The sequence below is a fragment of the Chelon labrosus genome, assembly GCF_963514085.1.
Source record: "Chelon labrosus genome assembly, chromosome: 11".
Lineage (NCBI taxonomy): Eukaryota > Metazoa > Chordata > Actinopteri > Mugiliformes > Mugilidae > Chelon > Chelon labrosus.
Window position 1 is genome coordinate 14,304,040 of NC_140344.1, and position 18,851 is coordinate 14,322,890.

The window sequence follows — 18,851 nt, forward strand, 5'->3', positions numbered from 1 at the left end:
GAGGCAGTACAGCAGACTGAGTGGGAGAAAAATATCCCCAGTAATTAGCCCTGTGCACCCTGGAGGCCCTCGGGAGCCATGATTTAATATTGAGGCAATATTTCTCACTATTACTCAATTTGAATTGACTTTGCCAACAATGAAATGTTAATATTTATGGAGCAGCAAATAAGGGCTGCAAGAATAGCCCTGAATTTAGAGGCTGATAAACGTCAATTTTGTTTCATTCATCTGAGGAATTTCAAAACAAATCAGTTCTGTGTTCATACATGGAGACATTTCCAACTTGCATTCTACTTCCGTACAAGCACAGCTGTGACAGCAGACCGCAAACTCAGTGGCGCGTTTTACAAAAGAAAACAGGCGGTCAGCAAGTTAATAATTGCGATGCCATCCTTTTCCTCGTGATTCCTTTTGCTTTCCCGAGAGCTGTTTTCAGTCGGTGTTAAGACTTACGAGAACAGACAGGATAACTGGAAAAAACAGGATGTGCACGGCCATACTGTAGGGTCACAAGAAGGTCATCGCTGCCTGGCATGTGTAGGAAAAAGTTCAAGCTCCTCAGGAAGAAGACATGCAATGTAAGTATGCCTTTGAGATTTGAGAGGAAACTAGACAAGAGAAGTATTGTGAGCCATGATAAGACTTTGTTAAAAGTGAGATATGTCTCTGGTGTTGCTGAATCATCAGAACAGGTGTAGATCCTATGTATGACCCTTTTCGAGTCACAGTGCACTCTTGTCCACAACAAAAAAGGAGCTAATGATGCTCTTCGGAAAGGAACCGACTTCTTGAATAGACGCAGCTGTAGCTGTCCTCAGCGCGCCAAGAGAAAGAGGCCGATGGGAAGGCCAGAAATCTTCTCCCCATCCAAGAAGTAGGAGACAAATTTGCCACAGAGTCCCTGACCTCTTTATTGGAGCCGCACACAAGCAGAGACTTGGTCTTCGCTTGAACATCATGGTACTACACAATCAAATTAACTTTAAAATGACTGTACACTGTAAGGTGACTGAAAGTGAAATCCCGCATTGCTCTGCGTAAGATTAAAACACCCCATCAGGTTGTTACAGAGGTCACTGAATATAAGTGATATCAGACACAGCTAAAAAAACTATTAATTTCAACCAAAAGACACGCATAAATGATTGATGGCTTCATGAAAAGGCATTGCACAAATAACAACTTGGACTTGACCACAGTGACCTCTATATGTTTCACAACAACCATTTCACACTTTGCCTGCAGCAGCACTTTTATGATGCATCCACCGCAACAAGATAGAGATAGAGAACAGGTCAAAGTTCCAACTTCGCACTCCAGCAGGTGTCCAGAAAAAAAGTTGCACTTGGGATTGATTTTTTTTTTCTTTTTCTTCTCCTTTTGTTCTTTGTAATTATTGAACTGAGACCAGCATATGTTGAAAAGTCATGAAGCCTCACTTAGTCATTTGAAGAACTCCAAACTAAGAGACAGACAGCACAACGTTAAGGCAAGGTAAGGACCTGATTTTGAATTGCAGTTTAGTGGGCTGTGCAGGCATGTTTGGGGTAACGTGCAGGGCGAAATTAAGTGCCAGGCAAGTTCAGATGAGGCGCAAAGTCCACCTTATTTAAAAATGTATAACGTCTGTGCGCTCCCCAAAGTCAGCAATTAGCATTGGCATTAACCTTCCACGCCTACCCGGCTCTGCTGCGCACCCACATGTGGTCGGTAAGTGATCTGGCTCATCAACGTTTATAAAAACCGGTGATATGAAACGCAATAAATCACCCTTTGTGGTTCAGGTTGCCAGTGCGATGCGCGCAAACCGCACGGCAGGTTTGGATCGCCATGGAACAGTGAGTAAAAACTCATGTGCGGAATATGCGCAGGGGACTAAGTTACCTGTCGTGGCTCTCGGGCTCAAAGTGTCCTTTGTTCGGAAGATCAAGCTCCACTTCAAAGGCATGAAATTTGTCCGTGGCGTCCGTTTGAAACCCAACCTGCGGCTGTCCTTCACAGAAACAATACGAGCATGCTCAGCTGTGAGGAGCAGGGCTACAATCACCTGTCTGCTGCTGGCTCCTCTGTGGCGTCTCAAACTGTGGGAAATAAAATCAGCGTTTGATTCGTGCTATCATTTTCATCAAATGAACAGCAGCATGTTCATGGACACCGAGTTGTTTGTTCTTAATTCATATAAACCATCAGTTGCCAGTTCATTAGGTACACCAGTGAAAAAACAAATTCATTCTAATATAACGACCCTGCACTAAATCTCAGCTTCATGAACTCGTGGTAATCAGTATTTGTTTCAAATAACAGAGGGAGCTGTTGATTATACGGTGTTTTCATTTTGGAGGCTGTGGTTTGTGGCACCACAGACTTTTGCTGTGTTTCTGTTATTTTGGCAACCCCATTTTAGTCACCATAGGCTTGGCTTAATGACAGAAACACTTTATGTGTTTTATTCAATCTAGTTTTACAGCACCATCAACTACATCCTCCAAAATGATCATACGGTTGTTTTACCACCATTAAACATAAACTGAAGATTATAACAGTCATGGAGCTGAGATTTAATGCAGGGCTGTTACACTTGAATGCATTTGTTTTAACAGGTGTACCTAATGAACTGGCAGGTAATACGTCTGAAAAGTAGAAGACTGCAAAAGTAAAGTTATAGTTTATGAGAGTACATATGTATTGTCTGTTGAAGGACTGTTGTAACATCTTTTGAGTCTGAGGTTAAATTAGTTTGACTCCATCGATGATGTTTATAATAAATTAATTAGTAAACCAGCTCAATTATAGTATTTTTACAAAGCCGATGCTTAACATAGTTCTTACCGAAAATAGCAAAGGCTTTTGGGACGACTTCCTACACCTGATACAAGCGAACTGTCTGACTCAATCAAACTTCCTCCCTGTGATGTAACTGTTCAAAGCATTCTTTGTTCAGTGACCCCTTTATTTTTCTGGGCTGCTTTTTCTTCTTTTCGGGAGCACATTTGGTTTGGAGACTCACAATGCTTGAGAACCCATGTTTTCTCAAGAGTGTTAGAGGGGAAATTTTAAAGTTGTGTGACTGTAATCTTGACATAATGAGCGCACGCTGACAAGGAGGCGGTGTTGCAGAACTGACTTAGTCTAAGCCAGCCAAAGCCGAACGCGGGACTGGATCTCTGTGGATGTATTGCGCAGGACAGACACAAACGCTTGTGTATACTGCGGTGCACGAACGTAGAAAGGGCACGTTGCTTTGTTGAACTTGCTGCTGAATGAAAATAATTGAAGCTGGGGTGTTGCCTTGACCTTTGACCCCGGTCTGTCTTTGCAGCACTCACATGCTTGTGCTGTACTCACGGTGGTCGCTCTCTGTGAAGACCTACTGCCTGAGCCGCCCCCCAAGAAATAAATAATATTACTCCTTTGAGATCTCGTAACTCTTCTTTGGGGAACCAGGAGGCACCATTAGTTAACAGAAGAAGAAACGGACAAAAAAAAAACAGTGATGTAGGTCTAACGAATCCGCAGAAATGCGGTGTGACGGATATGTCTGTTTTGTACCCTGCCTGCCGAGAGGTTTTAATATGTAACAGAGATTTGTCTTGACTCAGGGGTAGGGCCATCGCTGAGTACAAAGATCCAACTAATGAGATAAATCAGGTCATGCTGTCCTGTGAAATATAAAACATAGAAACAATGATGCTTCCATTACCAACTTTATTGATTGATTGCTGGTTAATCTGTTGATATGTTTGATTAAAAAAAAAAAAGGAGGACTCACAGACAAATCAGCAAAAGTGACTGTTTTCTGTTCTTCAGCTAATCGGCTATTCAGCTAAGACTGAAATCAGGGAAGAATAAAGTAAGTAGCCTGAAAATAAAGTTGCTTCTCCATTAATAATGCAAGACATCTTTATTGTAATACATCTTCGATAGAGAAGGATGTAGACGGTAGATGGCAGCAGTTTAATTTATTATCTAAGACACTTTCAGGTGTTCATTGTAAGTCCATAACCCACATTTATTGTTGAATGTTATTTGTGTCTCATAATGTTACAAAAAAAACAACAAAAAACACTGTTGGTATGGAAAAAAATAAGTCTCGAGGCAGTGTGAGAGTACCTATTGTTAAATCCACTCCACTCGCATATCATGTGCTCGCAGAGTCTCTCCTTTCCCATTATATTTGCCTGATCTTTATCACTTATTTACCAGATGACTTGCTTTACTATCTGGACATACTTTAAAACAACACATAAAAACCACTTGATACCACTGTGACAGACCGAAGACATAGGTATCTGGTTTAGAACCTGTTTTCACATGTACTTGGACACCATTATCTTAATTTATCTGCGGGAGACAAAGTACGAAGTTGAACAAAGCCTTTCCTTGACGCTTATCAAACTGAAGATGTGCAGTGATTATGTGTGTGAGAAACCGTCCGACTGTTTTGAAAACATACCAACACAGTTCCATGTTGCGATGGTGATTTACCTGGATTTAGTTTGGGTAACCTTTCGCAAACGTAACTGACCCATGACTGAAGGGAACAGCATGAGAATTTCCATGTTATCAACGTGGAACTCCGATGGCTCTGATAAGAAACACTCATTGCTCCCATCTACCCACACAGTCCTAGCTGGATTTTTACTGTGCGCACCTGACCCCTTCAGCCACCGGCCACCAGGTCCAATAACTCCAACTCCAAAAGTAGATGTAATCCCTGTAAGCCGCAGGTGGCCTTCCAGATTGGCTATCCAGATCTCCACATTTTTCCCTCCTTTCACACACTGCCCCCCTCTCACTCTCTTCCCCAGGCTCCCGGTGTGGTGGCAACCCTCAGCTGAAATAGGGCCTTTGCAGGGTGGAGGCAGCACGCTGCAGCCAGGACCTGTCACATTACTCTCAGCTCCACAGAGGGACCAGGGCACCTGAATACGAGCTGCAAGGGAGGGTTAGCAGAGAGTGAGTGAGAGTAGACCAAGCACAGGGCGACAAGGACGCCTCTGCAGCGGCAGCAGAGTTCAACGTGGGACCTGGGAGACACGTTTTCCCCTTGAGACAAACGGGATCGCAGCTGTGCATCGCTACAGATTGTGGTTAAAAGTGCTCCAGCTCTTTGTAAGGCGTGGGATCTGTTTGAAAAAACAACAAAAAAAAGAGCACAATGGATAAGGATGCTCTGCTGGACTATGAGTACCCAGACCTGGATCCTCTGCCAACCAAAATTGAAGCAGAGTGAGTACATTCTGAGCATATTTTTGAGACTTACGTTTGATTTCTACATCTTACATTAAAAGTTTAGTTGGCTTTTATTTTACACTTTATCTAAAAATCACTAAATATGCACATAATCTGCCAGTTTTTGATGTTTATTAGTTGTTCTTTAAACTTTTGCGAGTCTGAATGTTTTTTTTGCCGTGAGATAAACCTCCCATTGAGATATTAGGTGACACTTGGCACACTTTGACAGTGCCAGCGCCAGTGTGTGTGTTCTTGTTTCAGTGCATATTATTAGTCATGTTGAGGCTAGATAATGTGTTCAGAGGTTGCAGGTTGTACTGGGAACTGGTAGGTTTGGGCAATAGAAGTTACTGGATGAACAAAACTTTAGTGCATCCATTTCCACATGAGGGACTAAGCACTTTAAGCCTATTTTTCACTCTCACGGTGTGAAATGTTGCACGTAACAGTCTCAGATGAAACATTTCATGGAAATATGATGGAAAAACCGACATGTTTAGCTAATAAACCATTTGATTGTTGTGAAAATGGACAAACTGTGGAGAGTTGTGGCTTCCCTGTGGCCTCTGTTGCAGCTCCTCATCTTGTTCTGGAAATGTGAAATTTGACATCGTCTTAGATTAATAATGCTCTTTAAGTTACAACTTCACACACTGTTTGGACAGGTAAGGGATATTAAGTCACCCTCTCTGGAAGCTGACATCTTTATGGTCCCAGATGTGACGGTATACGTTGCCTAAAATACGTCCTAGAGCGGCCGGCGTAGGAGGCCTTCTCTGATTTGTAATGACTACCCCATGACCAGGCATTCCTGCTCTTCTAGTGCACAGGAACGTGAACATAGGCGTTAGTTGTTTTCCTGTGTCACGCTGATGCCAATCCGTTTAAATGCAAATCTCTGCTGCGGGATTTCAGCTACAAAAGTTTCCAGGCAGCCACAACCGCTCCTGACAGTGACGTGTAAAAAGTTTAGAGAGGTATACTAAAGGTCAGCTCAGTGGCTCAGAGCTTTAAATGCTAAGACTCACACTGATTATTTTGCTCATGTGTGAATGTTTTGTTCCCTTTTTTTTTTCCAGAATAATCCCACCATGTGACCCTACTGCAGATGACAGGCTCTATCACATATGCATCACTGCGATATCTGTAAGTCTTCCTGCTAGATTAATGTGACAGTACAAAGATCTTCCATTCACTCTGTTCTGCAAAAAGACTCTGAGACTCAACCTTCACCGAGGAAGTCGCAGTTTTTCTTATTCTTTGTCCACTGAATGAGTTTTAATGAAATTTGATTAAAAAAAAAAGTTGGGCCATGATCCAAGGAACAAATAATCCTGGAGTGGGTCTGGGCCCCAGCAGTGATTACAAGAGCGACTCAAATAACAGACTAAAGTACTTTTCAATGCTTTTGCTTCTCAAAAAAAAAAGAGAATTGCTTAATTATGAAACAATCACGTAGACCCCAAAATTGCCTGTCATTATGCATTTTCATTTTATGCATGTATCGTACCAAAATGTGTTGACTCAATACAACAGATTTAGAAAATAGAAAATGGTTGCTCAACACACAAAAGTCAAATAATATATATGGATGTAATACAGTATAAAATGAATGTATAGGAATTTTGCTCATTTGCTGTTGAACTGTGTTACTAATGATTGTGTAACATTTGTGTTTGGATCTCTCCTGCCGTGTTTATGTGACTCTTTTGTCATCTGTTTCGACTAAGATGGTCCTAACAGTCGATCCAGACAGACTCAGTTTAAATCTAGACATTCTTCCCAGCCCTGGTGTTTCCTAAACGTGTCGCAGGTCAAGACAGGTCATTGCACTCTCACTGGTCAGTGATCCTGACTGATGACAATTCATTCAGACCGCACCCATGGGGAGCACTAATGAGACTCTGGGGTTTGGCCTTTTGTGGCGTGGAGTCCCCTCGTTTTTAGTCTGAAAGCGGGTCAAGGCCTGAACTCTGGGGAATCCACAGCTGCACAGGCAGCGCTCTGCGGATGATCTGCTAACTGTGATGTCTTCTCCTCTAGGTTGTTGTCATGCTGATCCTAGCAGTCTTAGCCAGGCGCATGAAGGCGGGCGACAGACAGAAAGGGCTCCTAGGTTTACTCAGGTGAGGCTCATTTGACTGTGTCTTACAGGTTCATAACCTCTGTGTATTTAATACTCTTATACAACCACACTGGTGCATTAAATACCATTTACAGTAATGATACCATTTACGAAACCCTGCAGTTTGAATTGATACGTCACTGGAGGTGAACACTGAATGCTGCAGATGCACTTGTCAGATCATATCATGATCAAGTCATGTCAATGTACGTTTTTGTCACTTTGCTTACTTGTTATGTTTTTGGGGTGACCTGTTTTCCAGTCATGATTGTCACGGTTGTGTGCATGCACTGGGGGAATAATACCACAAACGTTATCTGCACTAGATATTTTTGCTGTCTGAAGTGCTGTGAATCAGGCTGATCTGTGTGTGTGTGTGATTTCTATCTTCAAATGTATCTAATAATATGTTTTTGGTATCTGATGGGAGCTGCCATGTCCCTGAATTAATAGAAGTTGAAAACTGTTATAGATTTAGAGCTTCAAATTAGATGTTTATGGTATACTAACGTGAATGGAACCCAAGGGAAGTGAATGTCAAATGTCTAATTTACTTTAAGTCAGTTTTAGTCAAAAGCAGTTGCTTTAGTGTTGTAGCTAATACTGAAAAATACAAATATGGCCCTTTTTTTTCACTTGATCAATAACCGTTTCATCCCAATCTGAGTCTGGTAACATGTGAGCTCTAAATACCTGCTGCTTTATTTCACAGTCCAGTCAACTTCCTGGACCATACACAGCACAAGGGCCTGGCAGTGGCTGTATTTGGAGTGCTCCTGTGCAAACTGTGGGGTCTGATCATCTCACCAAATCCCCTCCCCTTCACAGCAGACTCTGAGAATAAACGTGAGGTCTTCCTCCACCTCTAATATCAACCTGTCTGCACTCACTTTGTACACACGCTGTAAACCTGATAGTTCAAATGAAAAAAGTGTTGAAAAGAAAGGTAACCTAATTATTATTGTTAAATCTACATGAGACCTTATGTAACTGGATTATATTACGGAGTGTCTGTCATTTTCGACTCAGCGGTTTGATTGTTAGCTTTGCAAGAAGCTTTGTGTCTGAAATTACATAAGACATGACTGTAAGCAGTTGGTCTCCTGCTACTTCACCAAATCCCCCAAACAGTAGAGGTTCAAGCAGAGGAGAAAACACAGCAGCCGTTGAGCCCTCTCATATTCCAAATCAAACATAGTTTCACCACGATGTTGTCTCGGTTCACACGGTTCAGTAAATCACAAATATGAGCGTGTTCCTTCCGATGCTGCTCTTGGTCTTCACACATTTCTGTTGTATTTGCAGAGAACTGGGTGATTTTGGGAGTCTTCTACTACCCCGCACTATACTACCCTCTCCTGGCATGCGGTACTTTACATAATAAAGTTGGCTATGTGCTTGGTAGCCTCTTGTCCTGGACACACTTCGGTGTTCTGGTGTGGCAGAAAATCGACTGTCCCAAAACTCCTCTGGTAAGCAAGGATCACTTTCATTGATAAATGCATATCTGTGTGATCGCAAAAGAGAGAGAAAGTGATTTGAAATTCAAGTCATCTGTCAGACTATAAAGAATTATTTAAGACAAACAGAGCTGGTTTGTTCTGGAAAGCCATTGGCCGCCGAACAGAGCAGGCCTGTGGTAAATGTAAGAGATGTCCTTTGAAAAGATGAATATTGGGCTTTCAAGGTGGATTTGTGGACACATGGTTGGGGATTTAAACCTTACACAATCCCAGATCTGTGCCACATCCAAGTAATTTGGGTAGTCTGTGCCATGAATGGCTGTGACTCAAAACAATTAGTTCCACTGTCTGTTGGTCTTAATCAAGGGGCTTTGTCACAGTTAATCAGTTTACTGTCTGTCAGTAAAAAGAGACATCCAGGTTTTTGGGGTATTGTGTAATGATTTTTTTTTTTTTTTAATAGAGGCAAAGCTTGGGGCTTTTTACAGGATGCCATTGATATTTTAGTAGTTCTGTCTAAACTAAAGGAATTCCCAGCATGTTTCCTAAAATATCTTCAATGGTGGTCTCGGATCTTTGTGTTGTTGTCCCATTTGGCCAACATACGGACTCTCACCACAAAGCCATTTGTGTCTGCCTCCTGTGTCGATGCAAAATGTCTTCCTAGCGTGCCACTCGAGAACTCCCAAAACAAGTTGCTAGGTGATTTCTTTTATTCCTTTGCAGATACACAAACACTACTCCCTGTTCTCCAGCCTGCCACAGATTGCTTGCTTGGCATTCCTTAGTTTCCAGTATCCCCTTCTCCTATTCAAGGGCCTAAAGGGCACTGAAAAGAACAATGCCACAGAGGTAAGTATTGATCTGAGAGGAGTTCTTCCGACATGCCTGATTATTCCACATGGTTGTGCTCCTCTTATGGCTCCTCTAATTATATGGCCTGCTTACGTAACAAACTTATTGTATATGCTGATTAGCAGTCCACATTCATGGAAGTCATGTAACTATTAAAAATAATCTCTTTTAAGACGCACATTTTCATCTGAATCTGTGCACATGAGGAACTTTTATAAGCTGCCTGCTTATCGGGGGAACGGCTTACCGTGCTCATGCAGTTTAGGCGGAGGGGAAATGTGAAGTCCAGCGCAACGCACCAGTGGCCTAATCATTTTAAGTAGATTTGACGTAATTGGTTTACGTTATGTTCTTGATCAGATTATGAAAAGGTTACCTTGTTTTTTCCGCTGTAGAGACACAATGCTGTGTTTATTTCATTCTAATCTTTGAATGGGTGTAAAAAAAAACTCGATGAGGTGATTGAGTCACACCCCAACCCCAACGTCCTGCACAGGAACGTACCTGACACCATTTACCCTAACATGAATATGTGTTAATTAGTTCCTCCATATATTATTAATGCCAAAATTTAGTTCACATTAAATGGAAAAGTCTTGCCACAGCATCCTATTACCATTTGGTTCATTACATTCTTTGTGTTCCTTTAGGATCTCAGCAGCAGCTACTACAGAGACTATGTGAAGAAAATGCTCAGTAAGAAGAAGTCCAGCAAAATCAGGTGAGAATTATCAAAAGTCATCACCAAACTGCTCTGTTGTTTCTTCAAACTGTCTTTACCTTCTTCTTCTGCTTCAGTCAAAATGTCGTATAGCACTGCAAGTTATAGACAACTCGAGCCATGTTTAATTGTATGTGTAATTCTTAGTTTAAATGCAAGTGGAGCTGCTGCTTTGTTTTCATTCATTCACTACTTTTTTTAAACCAATTTTCCTTGGCTTTCCGAGTCTTGAATGATGAAAACGAAGTAACAAAGGTCCAGACTTAGCATCTTTAACTGCTGAACAAGGGCAGACAAAGAAAGCAATCATTTGGGGCCCTGTGGAAAACAAAATTAGAAGTGTAGGGGGCCCACAGTAGGCTACCTTTTTGCATATTTTCCAATGACAACTCAGCCCAGAACCCAAACAAACTTTCCCGCCCACAGATTTATTGTAGTGGAAAGTTGGTCTGGAGTCTCTCTGTTGACAAAAGCAAAGATCTGCCAAGTCAATCAAATTGTTTGGATGAGCTTTATGCTGTGATGAACATAAACAGCTACACAACAGCTATCTGAGCACCGTGAAGCTGAATTTGTTTACACCAATATGGCCCTGATTGGTTGAAGGACTATCCAGTTGCGTACAGAGGTATTTTTTCTCTCTATCATTTTAAACATGTCCCACATTGAAATCCCATTTGAGTGTTTCCAGATTCATATTCTGATAAGAATGGAGTCTTCCTACTCCAGGCTAATGACGACCACAAACCCCCTTAAACCTGAGTAGACCCTGAGTAGAGATACTTCTATCTCTCCTGTCATAGATTGTCATTGTCGAGCAACGTACGTCTGGGGCCTCAAGAACCTTGTATCTGTTTAATTTTTCTGCTTTGAGATCTAGCTTACAGAAATAAGTTGCACAAAATGACATCAGTCTTTCAGAGTTTGGAATATGTACTATGTTACTGACAAACAAATACAGGACTCTCCTAAGGAGGAGTGGAAAAACAAACTGAAGTCTCCTTGATAGTGGAGCTTGAGCGGGAACCCACTCACTGAGGTTCAAAACAGGGATATTTTATTCAGTTGAACAATATTTCCTCATGTACTCAGTCCAACTTGCAGAGACGTCCATCATTGTGAAATAATTCATTCCCTTTTCCATTTGTAGAGAGTGTTTTACTTTTGTTACTGTTTAAATCTGTAACTCTGTTTTATGTCACCTCAGCACGTCAAGCACAGAGAAGCCCAAACTTCCTCAGAGAGTAGCTGATGCTGTGAAGTCATACATTTATACACCAGAGGATGGTAAATATGTTGTCTTGTTCTTGTTTTTATGCCTGGTCATAACCTAAAGTGTTATGTTGGAATCAGGACAGGATAGTAAGTCAATATATGTTTACATGCCAAAACAATTAAGCTGGAAATAGAAAGAGATTAAAACAAGCTGAATTTACTGTAGACATATAAATGAACTGTTAATTCCATACACGCATAAACGGCAATAACATAAAACAAAGTGTTACTATAAAGTTTAACATATGCAGTGCCACTTAAATGTTTTTGCGTCCTTCAACATTTTCTACATTTCTGCATAATATGACCCAAAACATCAGCAGATTTTCAGGGATTTGTCACAGTCTGGTCTTCACACGTCTGTGGAAGTGTATGATAGCACGGACAAAGATGCTTTCTGAGGAGCTCAGAAAAATAGGTCTTGTTGCTCATCAAGCTGGAAAAGGTTACAAAACCATCTGCAGAGAGTTTAAAATCCACAAATCCACAGTCAGACAGACTGTGGCCAAATGGAGGAGATTTAAAACGACTGTTACCCTCAACCAACAGAGGTCACTCCGAAAGCAGATGCATAATCGTCCGAGAGTCAAAAAGGAACCCAGGGGTAACTTCTAAACAACTAAAGGACTCCCTCACATTGGCTGATGTTAATGTTCATGAGTCCACCATCAGGAGAACACTGAACAACCATGGTGTGTGTGGTAGATTGGCAAGGACTTAGCCACTGCTCTCCAAAAAGAATGTTTCTAACCATGTGCAGTTTGCTAACAATCATCAAGACTACTGGGAATGTGTTTTGTGGACAGATGAGATGTTTGGTTTGAATGTAGGCGTCATGTCTGGAGACGAAACAACGATTCGTTCCAGCATCAGAAGATCACCCCGTCCAGGAAACACGGGGGTGGGAATGGCCTTGTTTGGGCCTATTTTGCTGCATCTGCGCCAGGACAACTTACCGTCATTGATGAATTATACCAGAGAATTCTAAAAGAAAATGTCAGGACATCTGTGAGCTGAATCTTAAGAGAACCAGGTCATGCGGCAAGATCAGTCGTATTATATAACTGTTTCATTTGTTTGATTGGGTTCTCGTTGTCTACTTTCAGGGCTTCAAGGGCGAAAATCCGCTGATGTATTGAGTCATTTTTATGCAGAAATGTATATGTTCCTACTTAAACTTCAAATTCCCACTAGTCCCTGAAGCTAAGTAGCTGAAGAAGCTACTCGGATGAGTGGCGAAACATCCACTTTCTGAATGGCACAAAAACTTTCAAGCAGCACTGAATATACAAAGAGTGTTTGTGCTGGAAATGCTGGAATAAATGTTTAATGCGTACCTACATTAGTACATGTTTCTATATAATACATATGTTGCTCATATTTGACAATAAGACAATACAGTGCAATAACAAGATATGTTCTGCAGTTATTTACGTTCCTTTTTTTTCCAAACAGCTTTCCGTTTTCCCCTGAAGTTGGCCATATCTGGTGTGGTGTCTTTTATAACCCTGTATCAGGTAACTCCCACGAAGTCCCACTATAATCTACAGTATAGATGCCATGTAAAACACAACATACATACTATTTTGCTTTGATAACATGTCTTCTTTCAGACTGACTTACCAGATAGTAGGCTGATTGTTAGCAGTAGATGAGTCAAATACAGCCAAGGCTGGTTTTAATTCCTATAAAGGCCATCACACTGCTACATTTATGGTGCATTTGTTTTCAGTAAATGTCAATAAATGTCCTGGTTTGCTGTCTTTCTTCTCAGGTTGGTCTCCTCCTGATCTCAGCAGTGGTGCCTACTCTCCAGATTGCCCGCTTGGGAGTTGATGAAGACATTGCAAACCTTTTAGCTGGCTTCAAGATCATGCTGTCTCCAGACAAACACGAAGTGGTCCGAATAGTGGTTCATTACATGTGGTGTGTAGAAGGTGAATGAAACGCGAGACCAGAAGCAGTCATTAATATTAATACAGCTCCCCTGTCTGGTCCTTGATGCACATACTTTATACTGTAATCGCTCTACTGTGGACTATGAATGATATCCTTCCACAGTAAACATCCTGAATGTCATGTGCTGATTTTCCTGCAGTGTGCTATATCTCAGCGATGACCCTGTCGGCTTTGGTCAACCTGGCTATGCTCATGCGGTCTATGGTTCTGCATCGGTAGGTCTGAGAACAGTGCATTAGCTCTTTTCCCTTCAGTTTTCTTGTGAATGTGCTTTGCATTCTGGTTCCTTCATTATAATGTCACGGTTATTGTAACATAATAGAGTGTTATTTATCCAGACAGAGAAGCATTCATTCTCTGTTAACTGCTGCTGCAGCTGATAATGCCTTTTAAGATGAGAAATGAAATTTTGTGCCATTACCATAAATTATGTGGCATTAAAAGAAATGGGTTGCAGAGGCATATATTGAATGGCAGTTTTGTTGTATTCTGCACTACATTACCTCTTCAGTTTACTATGTAATTTGTACATTTAGTGATGAATCGGTTTATTTATTGCTGCATTGTCTTGATTGTGTTTCTCTTCCGGTAGGTCGAATCTGAAGGGGCTGTACAGAGGAGATATCTATAATGTTTACAACTGCCAGAGAAGTATCAGGGCTTCCCGGCCAGCACTGGTCTGCTGGATGGGATACACCAGCTTCTCTGCAGCTCACATCTTCATCGGTACAATTACACGCTAGAGGAAAAGATTAATTCTGTTTTATCCTGGACTTATTTGTAAATGTACATTTTCATCTCCAACGAAATTCAGCCAAACCTGTTTTATGTATGGTATGGTTTGTTTTGAACTGAATACAGGCTGCTCTATGCACTAAAACATTCATGGCTTTTCCATATGAAGGCCTATAGCCAAAGCATGCTGTTAGCATATCCTGTCTTATTGTAATCTGTTATACTCATCATACTCCTTTGATGTATCTAAATACATCTTTCTACCAAGCAACTATCTCAGCTTGAGACATGTCAGGGTTGTTAAGTTTTCCAGCATAACCTCCCTTCTTTTTGGTATTTAGATAATGGACAGGGTGTAAGTGGTGCAGCCCTGAAGCTCTGATCTTTTCTCTGCAGGCATGATGATCCAGACCATGGTGTTCTTCCTCTGCCTTCTGGTTGCTGTCTTCCTCATAATCATGCCGGTCCTGCACGGACAGAATCTGATTCTCTTTCAGATCCTGTGGAGCATGTGGTGAGCATTATCCGTCTCTTACTCCTGCTCCTGTAAAAGGACGGTTTGAGAGAGGCATAATTACCTCTTTTGACGCTGCTGTCATGTCAAAACAAGTTTTAATTAGTTTAATGTGTCATTGAAAGTACAAACCTCAAAAGTCGATGGAAGCTTGAGGCTACTCTCTTAGTTCTTTTGCTTGACATGAAATGTGACACTTGGAATGGTTTTCAGTCGGTGCACTTTGTGCAGAAATGGATTTGCTTCACAACATTTCCTGTTAGCTACAAATGGTTTGCATGCCTTCTGCCATCACTACAGGAAATGCTTGATTGTTGTTTTTGTTCCTTCAGGCCCTTCTGGCTGATGATTCTCTTGGCTGTGTTGATTCAGCACATCACTGCCAGGTTTTGCTTCATCAAAAAAACAGCAGGCACACGAGACCTAGACAACAGGTAATTTACTGTATTTACAACATTTTGTCAATACTGTTTACAGCTTGCTGACATCCTGTATGCTTGATACATTCTAACTTAACTTTCAGGGGTAATCTGTTCCTGCTGACGTACCTGCTGTTTCCAGTCAACGTCCTCATTGGGGTGCTGCTGGCAGCCTGGCGCCTGATCATCACAGCCCTTTTCAACATTGTTCACATGGGACGCATGGACATCAGTCTTCTGAACCGCAATGTGGAAGCGTTTGACCCAGGTGAGCTGGATATTCTGCGCTGTGTACAGATGGCGATCGTGGCAGCCATGCTGTCACTGTCAGGTGTACTGGACAAGCTGACACACGCAGCCAGATTCAATGTCGTGCATGGACAGTTTGAACTATCTTGGCGACAAAAACATGCTCTGCATCCATTATATGTGTTCCCAGCAAATAAGGCGCGGGGGTTCAAGTTGTGTTTTACATTTTCTTTCCTTTTTCGGCTCAAACACAGAATGTTAACATATTATTTAACGGTATGCTTTTATGTCTGTGGATGCATCATGTTTTTCTTTCATATGGCCTTCAAGGGAGGCAATTTTCCATGAGAAAATGCACTTTTTGTGATCCCTTTTAGAAGGTAGAAATTTGCATCCCATCCACTTTACCCTGCTGCCAGCTCACTGCAGCTCGTATGATATCTGTATTCTGTGCAGTGCAGGGACTTAATTGCACACCAATCTCTGAAATGACTGCAGATTTAAGACATCTGTTGTCAGGAAAAGCAGGTGGTTTAAAAAAAAAGAAAGAAGTGTGATTGTACAGCCATTATGTGTGATTGCCTCAAAGGCAGTATGGAAGGGTGCAGTCCTATGTGTTTATTGCTTTTGCACAGTCAGAGTGACGGCCCCTCCCTGTGTCTGTCTGCAGCCTACCGCTGCTATGCTCATTATCTGAAGATTGAGGTGAGCCAATCTCACCCCGTGATGAAGGCCTTCTGCGGGCTGCTGCTACAGACTGTGGGCCAGGAGGGCAAAGGCGCACAGAGGACGCGGGATGCCGAAGAGGGTCTGTAGCACAAAATCCTTACACATCACACAATACGCACTCATTGACAAAATGATATGGATTCAGTTCTTCACAATGGCTAGAGGAAAATGGTGAATTTGTTCGGGTTCGTTGTAATAGAGTTTGTTTACAGCTGCAGGAATGTGGCTGGTGTATTTTATCTTGTGTTTTTGGTCAGTATTGCATCTCAGCTTAGTCTTAGCCATACGTCTAAGCTGGATCAGTTCGTTGTTGTTTTTGGTCCTATCCTTAAAGACAATCACTGGTGTAATGTCTACATAAAAGACAATGCGGCTTCTTTAATTTCTCCAGAGATTATTAGAATTTAACAGCCGGTCACCTTAACCCATAATCAGATCATAACACTGTCTAGCACGCACACACGAAATGAAAGCGTCACAGTTCTGATATAATTTGCCGAGAGCGAATTGAGTCTCACTGTGGAATAATTTACAGTCCTGCTGCTGGTCTCAGTCACCTCTGTCTGAAATGAATCAACTGTCCTCATGACTCTGAGCCCTCATCTTCTGTCACTAAAAGACAATGCTGCTGCTGGTAAACAGTTCATGTTATAGTTACTCATATGGATGAAATACATTAAATGACTCAAATTGTGAGCTGCTGCTTTAAGGCACGCTGTCGATCTGCACTGATGATACTGACACAAATAGGGGGTGAGTGATGTGCAGACAAGAGGACATGCATTACGCCGAGACATCTGCAGTAAAATCCATCAGGACTCGTTGCTTGCAGTGGAATCTAGACGCAGCTGAGTCCAATTACAAATGTGCGGTGGAGATGTTGCTTGTCTGCATCTAGAAAACAATGCATTATCAGGGACAATCTATTGTGTTACAGAGATTCCTCATGGAGTAGCTGATTGCACAGATGAGCTACGCTAATTGCCTGTTACATATTCATGTAGCCCAAGGGGCTCAAGCTTTCAGTGTATTAATGGTGAGCCCAGTATGCTCCCACCATGCTTAGAGGATTAGAATATGATTGCTTTCTATTATTACTGTTTCTGTAGTATCTGGTCCTTGGTGGCCTATAAAAGAGTCTTTTACTATTGCAGTTATCATTTCATGTGCATGTATGTTGGATGCTTTTGGTGCTATCATGATGTCTGAACATCCTCAGGGATCCAGCTGGTCCAGCAGGAGAAGAAACAGCACAAAGTGTCCAGTGCCAAGAGAGCCCGCGGCCACTGGCAGCTCATGTACACACTGGTCAACAACCCCTCCCTGGTGGGCACCAGGAAGCACTTCCAGCGTCAGACCTCAGAGAGCTTTCTGAATGGAAGCCTCAACCGCAGCACCAAGGAGGAGAGCAAAAAGGAGGCAGCGACCAAGGAGGCCAACAACTGAACAAGAACGTGACCCCGACTGCATGTTGGCTGCCGAGTCTCCTTTGGTTTTGGTCAAATAATTTTGTCACGTTTGTCCAAACTTGCTGCATGCATCTTGCATTTGGTGACATAAGTGCATTATACCCCAGTGCCTCAATGAGAGATTTTCATTAGGCCTTCCCTGTTTGCCTGCAGGCTGTGAGTCCTTTCTGTGCTCTTAGTGTTCTCCTAAATATGAGGACTTCAGTCTCCAGCCTGATAGGAAAGCTTGTGTGGCTCTGAGTACTCCTCTAAACACACTCATTAAACACATCATTCTCAACACCATTTATGTGCTTATTTTGGGATAGAACTCATTTGAACTACATTTCAGCCTTTCGGTTAATCGCATGTTTATTTTTCAATATAAAGTGCAGATAATGCAGATTTATAGTTACCCAAAACTAAACACATGGCTGTACAATCCACTCACTGCATCTTTTTAAAGAGGGTATTTATATATAAAGAGAGAGAACATTTGACTATTTATGAATTTAAAAAAATAAAAAAAATCTCCTTTTTTTTCATAGGCTGGACAATAAAAAATGTAATTAACATTTAAATGTGGAATAGGAATTGTCAGAGAAAAATTAAACTATGCATTTTCTGTTTCATTCATAGACCTTCATGTCCAAAACCACTTGCTGCTATCAGCATTTTCTATTGTTGTTCAAATCGTTTCTTCTTGTGTTCACCACCGTCTGTGCCTGAATTTACACTGAAGACGCCGACTGTTAAAGTGAAAATAAAACAATTATTCAGCTGATTACTGTGAAAATAAAAGTAAAACAGAAGTTTTGTTTTGTCATATTTAATTTCGGCTCGAGTGCACGGTCTGATCATTATTTGTTGGGCTGAGAGAAACGAGGTGAACAGGACTCCAAAGAAAATCAAAGACAAAGAGGAACCCGTTTTTAAGAGTTTTGATGGAAAAGACATCAAATTGAGGTCCCATAATAAATGCATGTCAAAATACGAAAAAAGGAAAGTCGCTCAGTATCACCCGAAACGATATTTTTTAAAACTGATTTATCACCTAAAATTGTGTTTTTTCGTAAAATAATATTTCAGAACAATACAGACAAATAATTCATTTTCAATTT

The 18,851-nt window shown here is 41.5% G+C and overlaps 1 protein-coding gene across 1 annotated transcript; it reads left to right on the forward strand.

Moving 5' to 3' along the window:
* Positions 1 to 4,892: 4,892 nt before the first annotated feature.
* Positions 4,893 to 18,711, forward strand: stra6 (signaling receptor and transporter of retinol STRA6). Its single transcript, XM_084555106.1, has 17 exons — positions 4,893 to 5,232; positions 6,318 to 6,384; positions 7,282 to 7,364; positions 8,076 to 8,209; positions 8,669 to 8,835; positions 9,553 to 9,678; positions 10,332 to 10,402; positions 11,610 to 11,689; positions 13,133 to 13,194; positions 13,452 to 13,614; positions 13,776 to 13,851; positions 14,229 to 14,362; positions 14,768 to 14,885; positions 15,218 to 15,319; positions 15,409 to 15,572; positions 16,224 to 16,361; positions 17,502 to 18,711. The coding sequence occupies exons 1-17, from the start codon at positions 5,162 to 5,164 to the stop codon at positions 17,726 to 17,728; spliced, it is 1,983 nt and encodes a 660-aa protein (XP_084411232.1). The 5' UTR covers positions 4,893 to 5,161; the 3' UTR covers positions 17,729 to 18,711.
* Positions 18,712 to 18,851: the final 140 nt, after the last annotated feature.

Excerpts from the sequence above, each read along its gene's own strand:
- stra6 (XM_084555106.1), top strand. The coding sequence starts at position 5,162 with ATGGATAAGGATGCTCTGCTGGACTATGAGTACCCAGACCTGGATCCT. Across the intron at positions 13,852-14,228 it reads CGGTCTATGGTTCTGCATCG|GTCGAATCTGAAGGGGCTGT; the intron begins GTAGGTCTGAGA and ends CTCTTCCGGTAG. Across the intron at positions 15,573-16,223 it reads TGTGGAAGCGTTTGACCCAG|CCTACCGCTGCTATGCTCAT; the intron begins GTGAGCTGGATA and ends GTCTGTCTGCAG.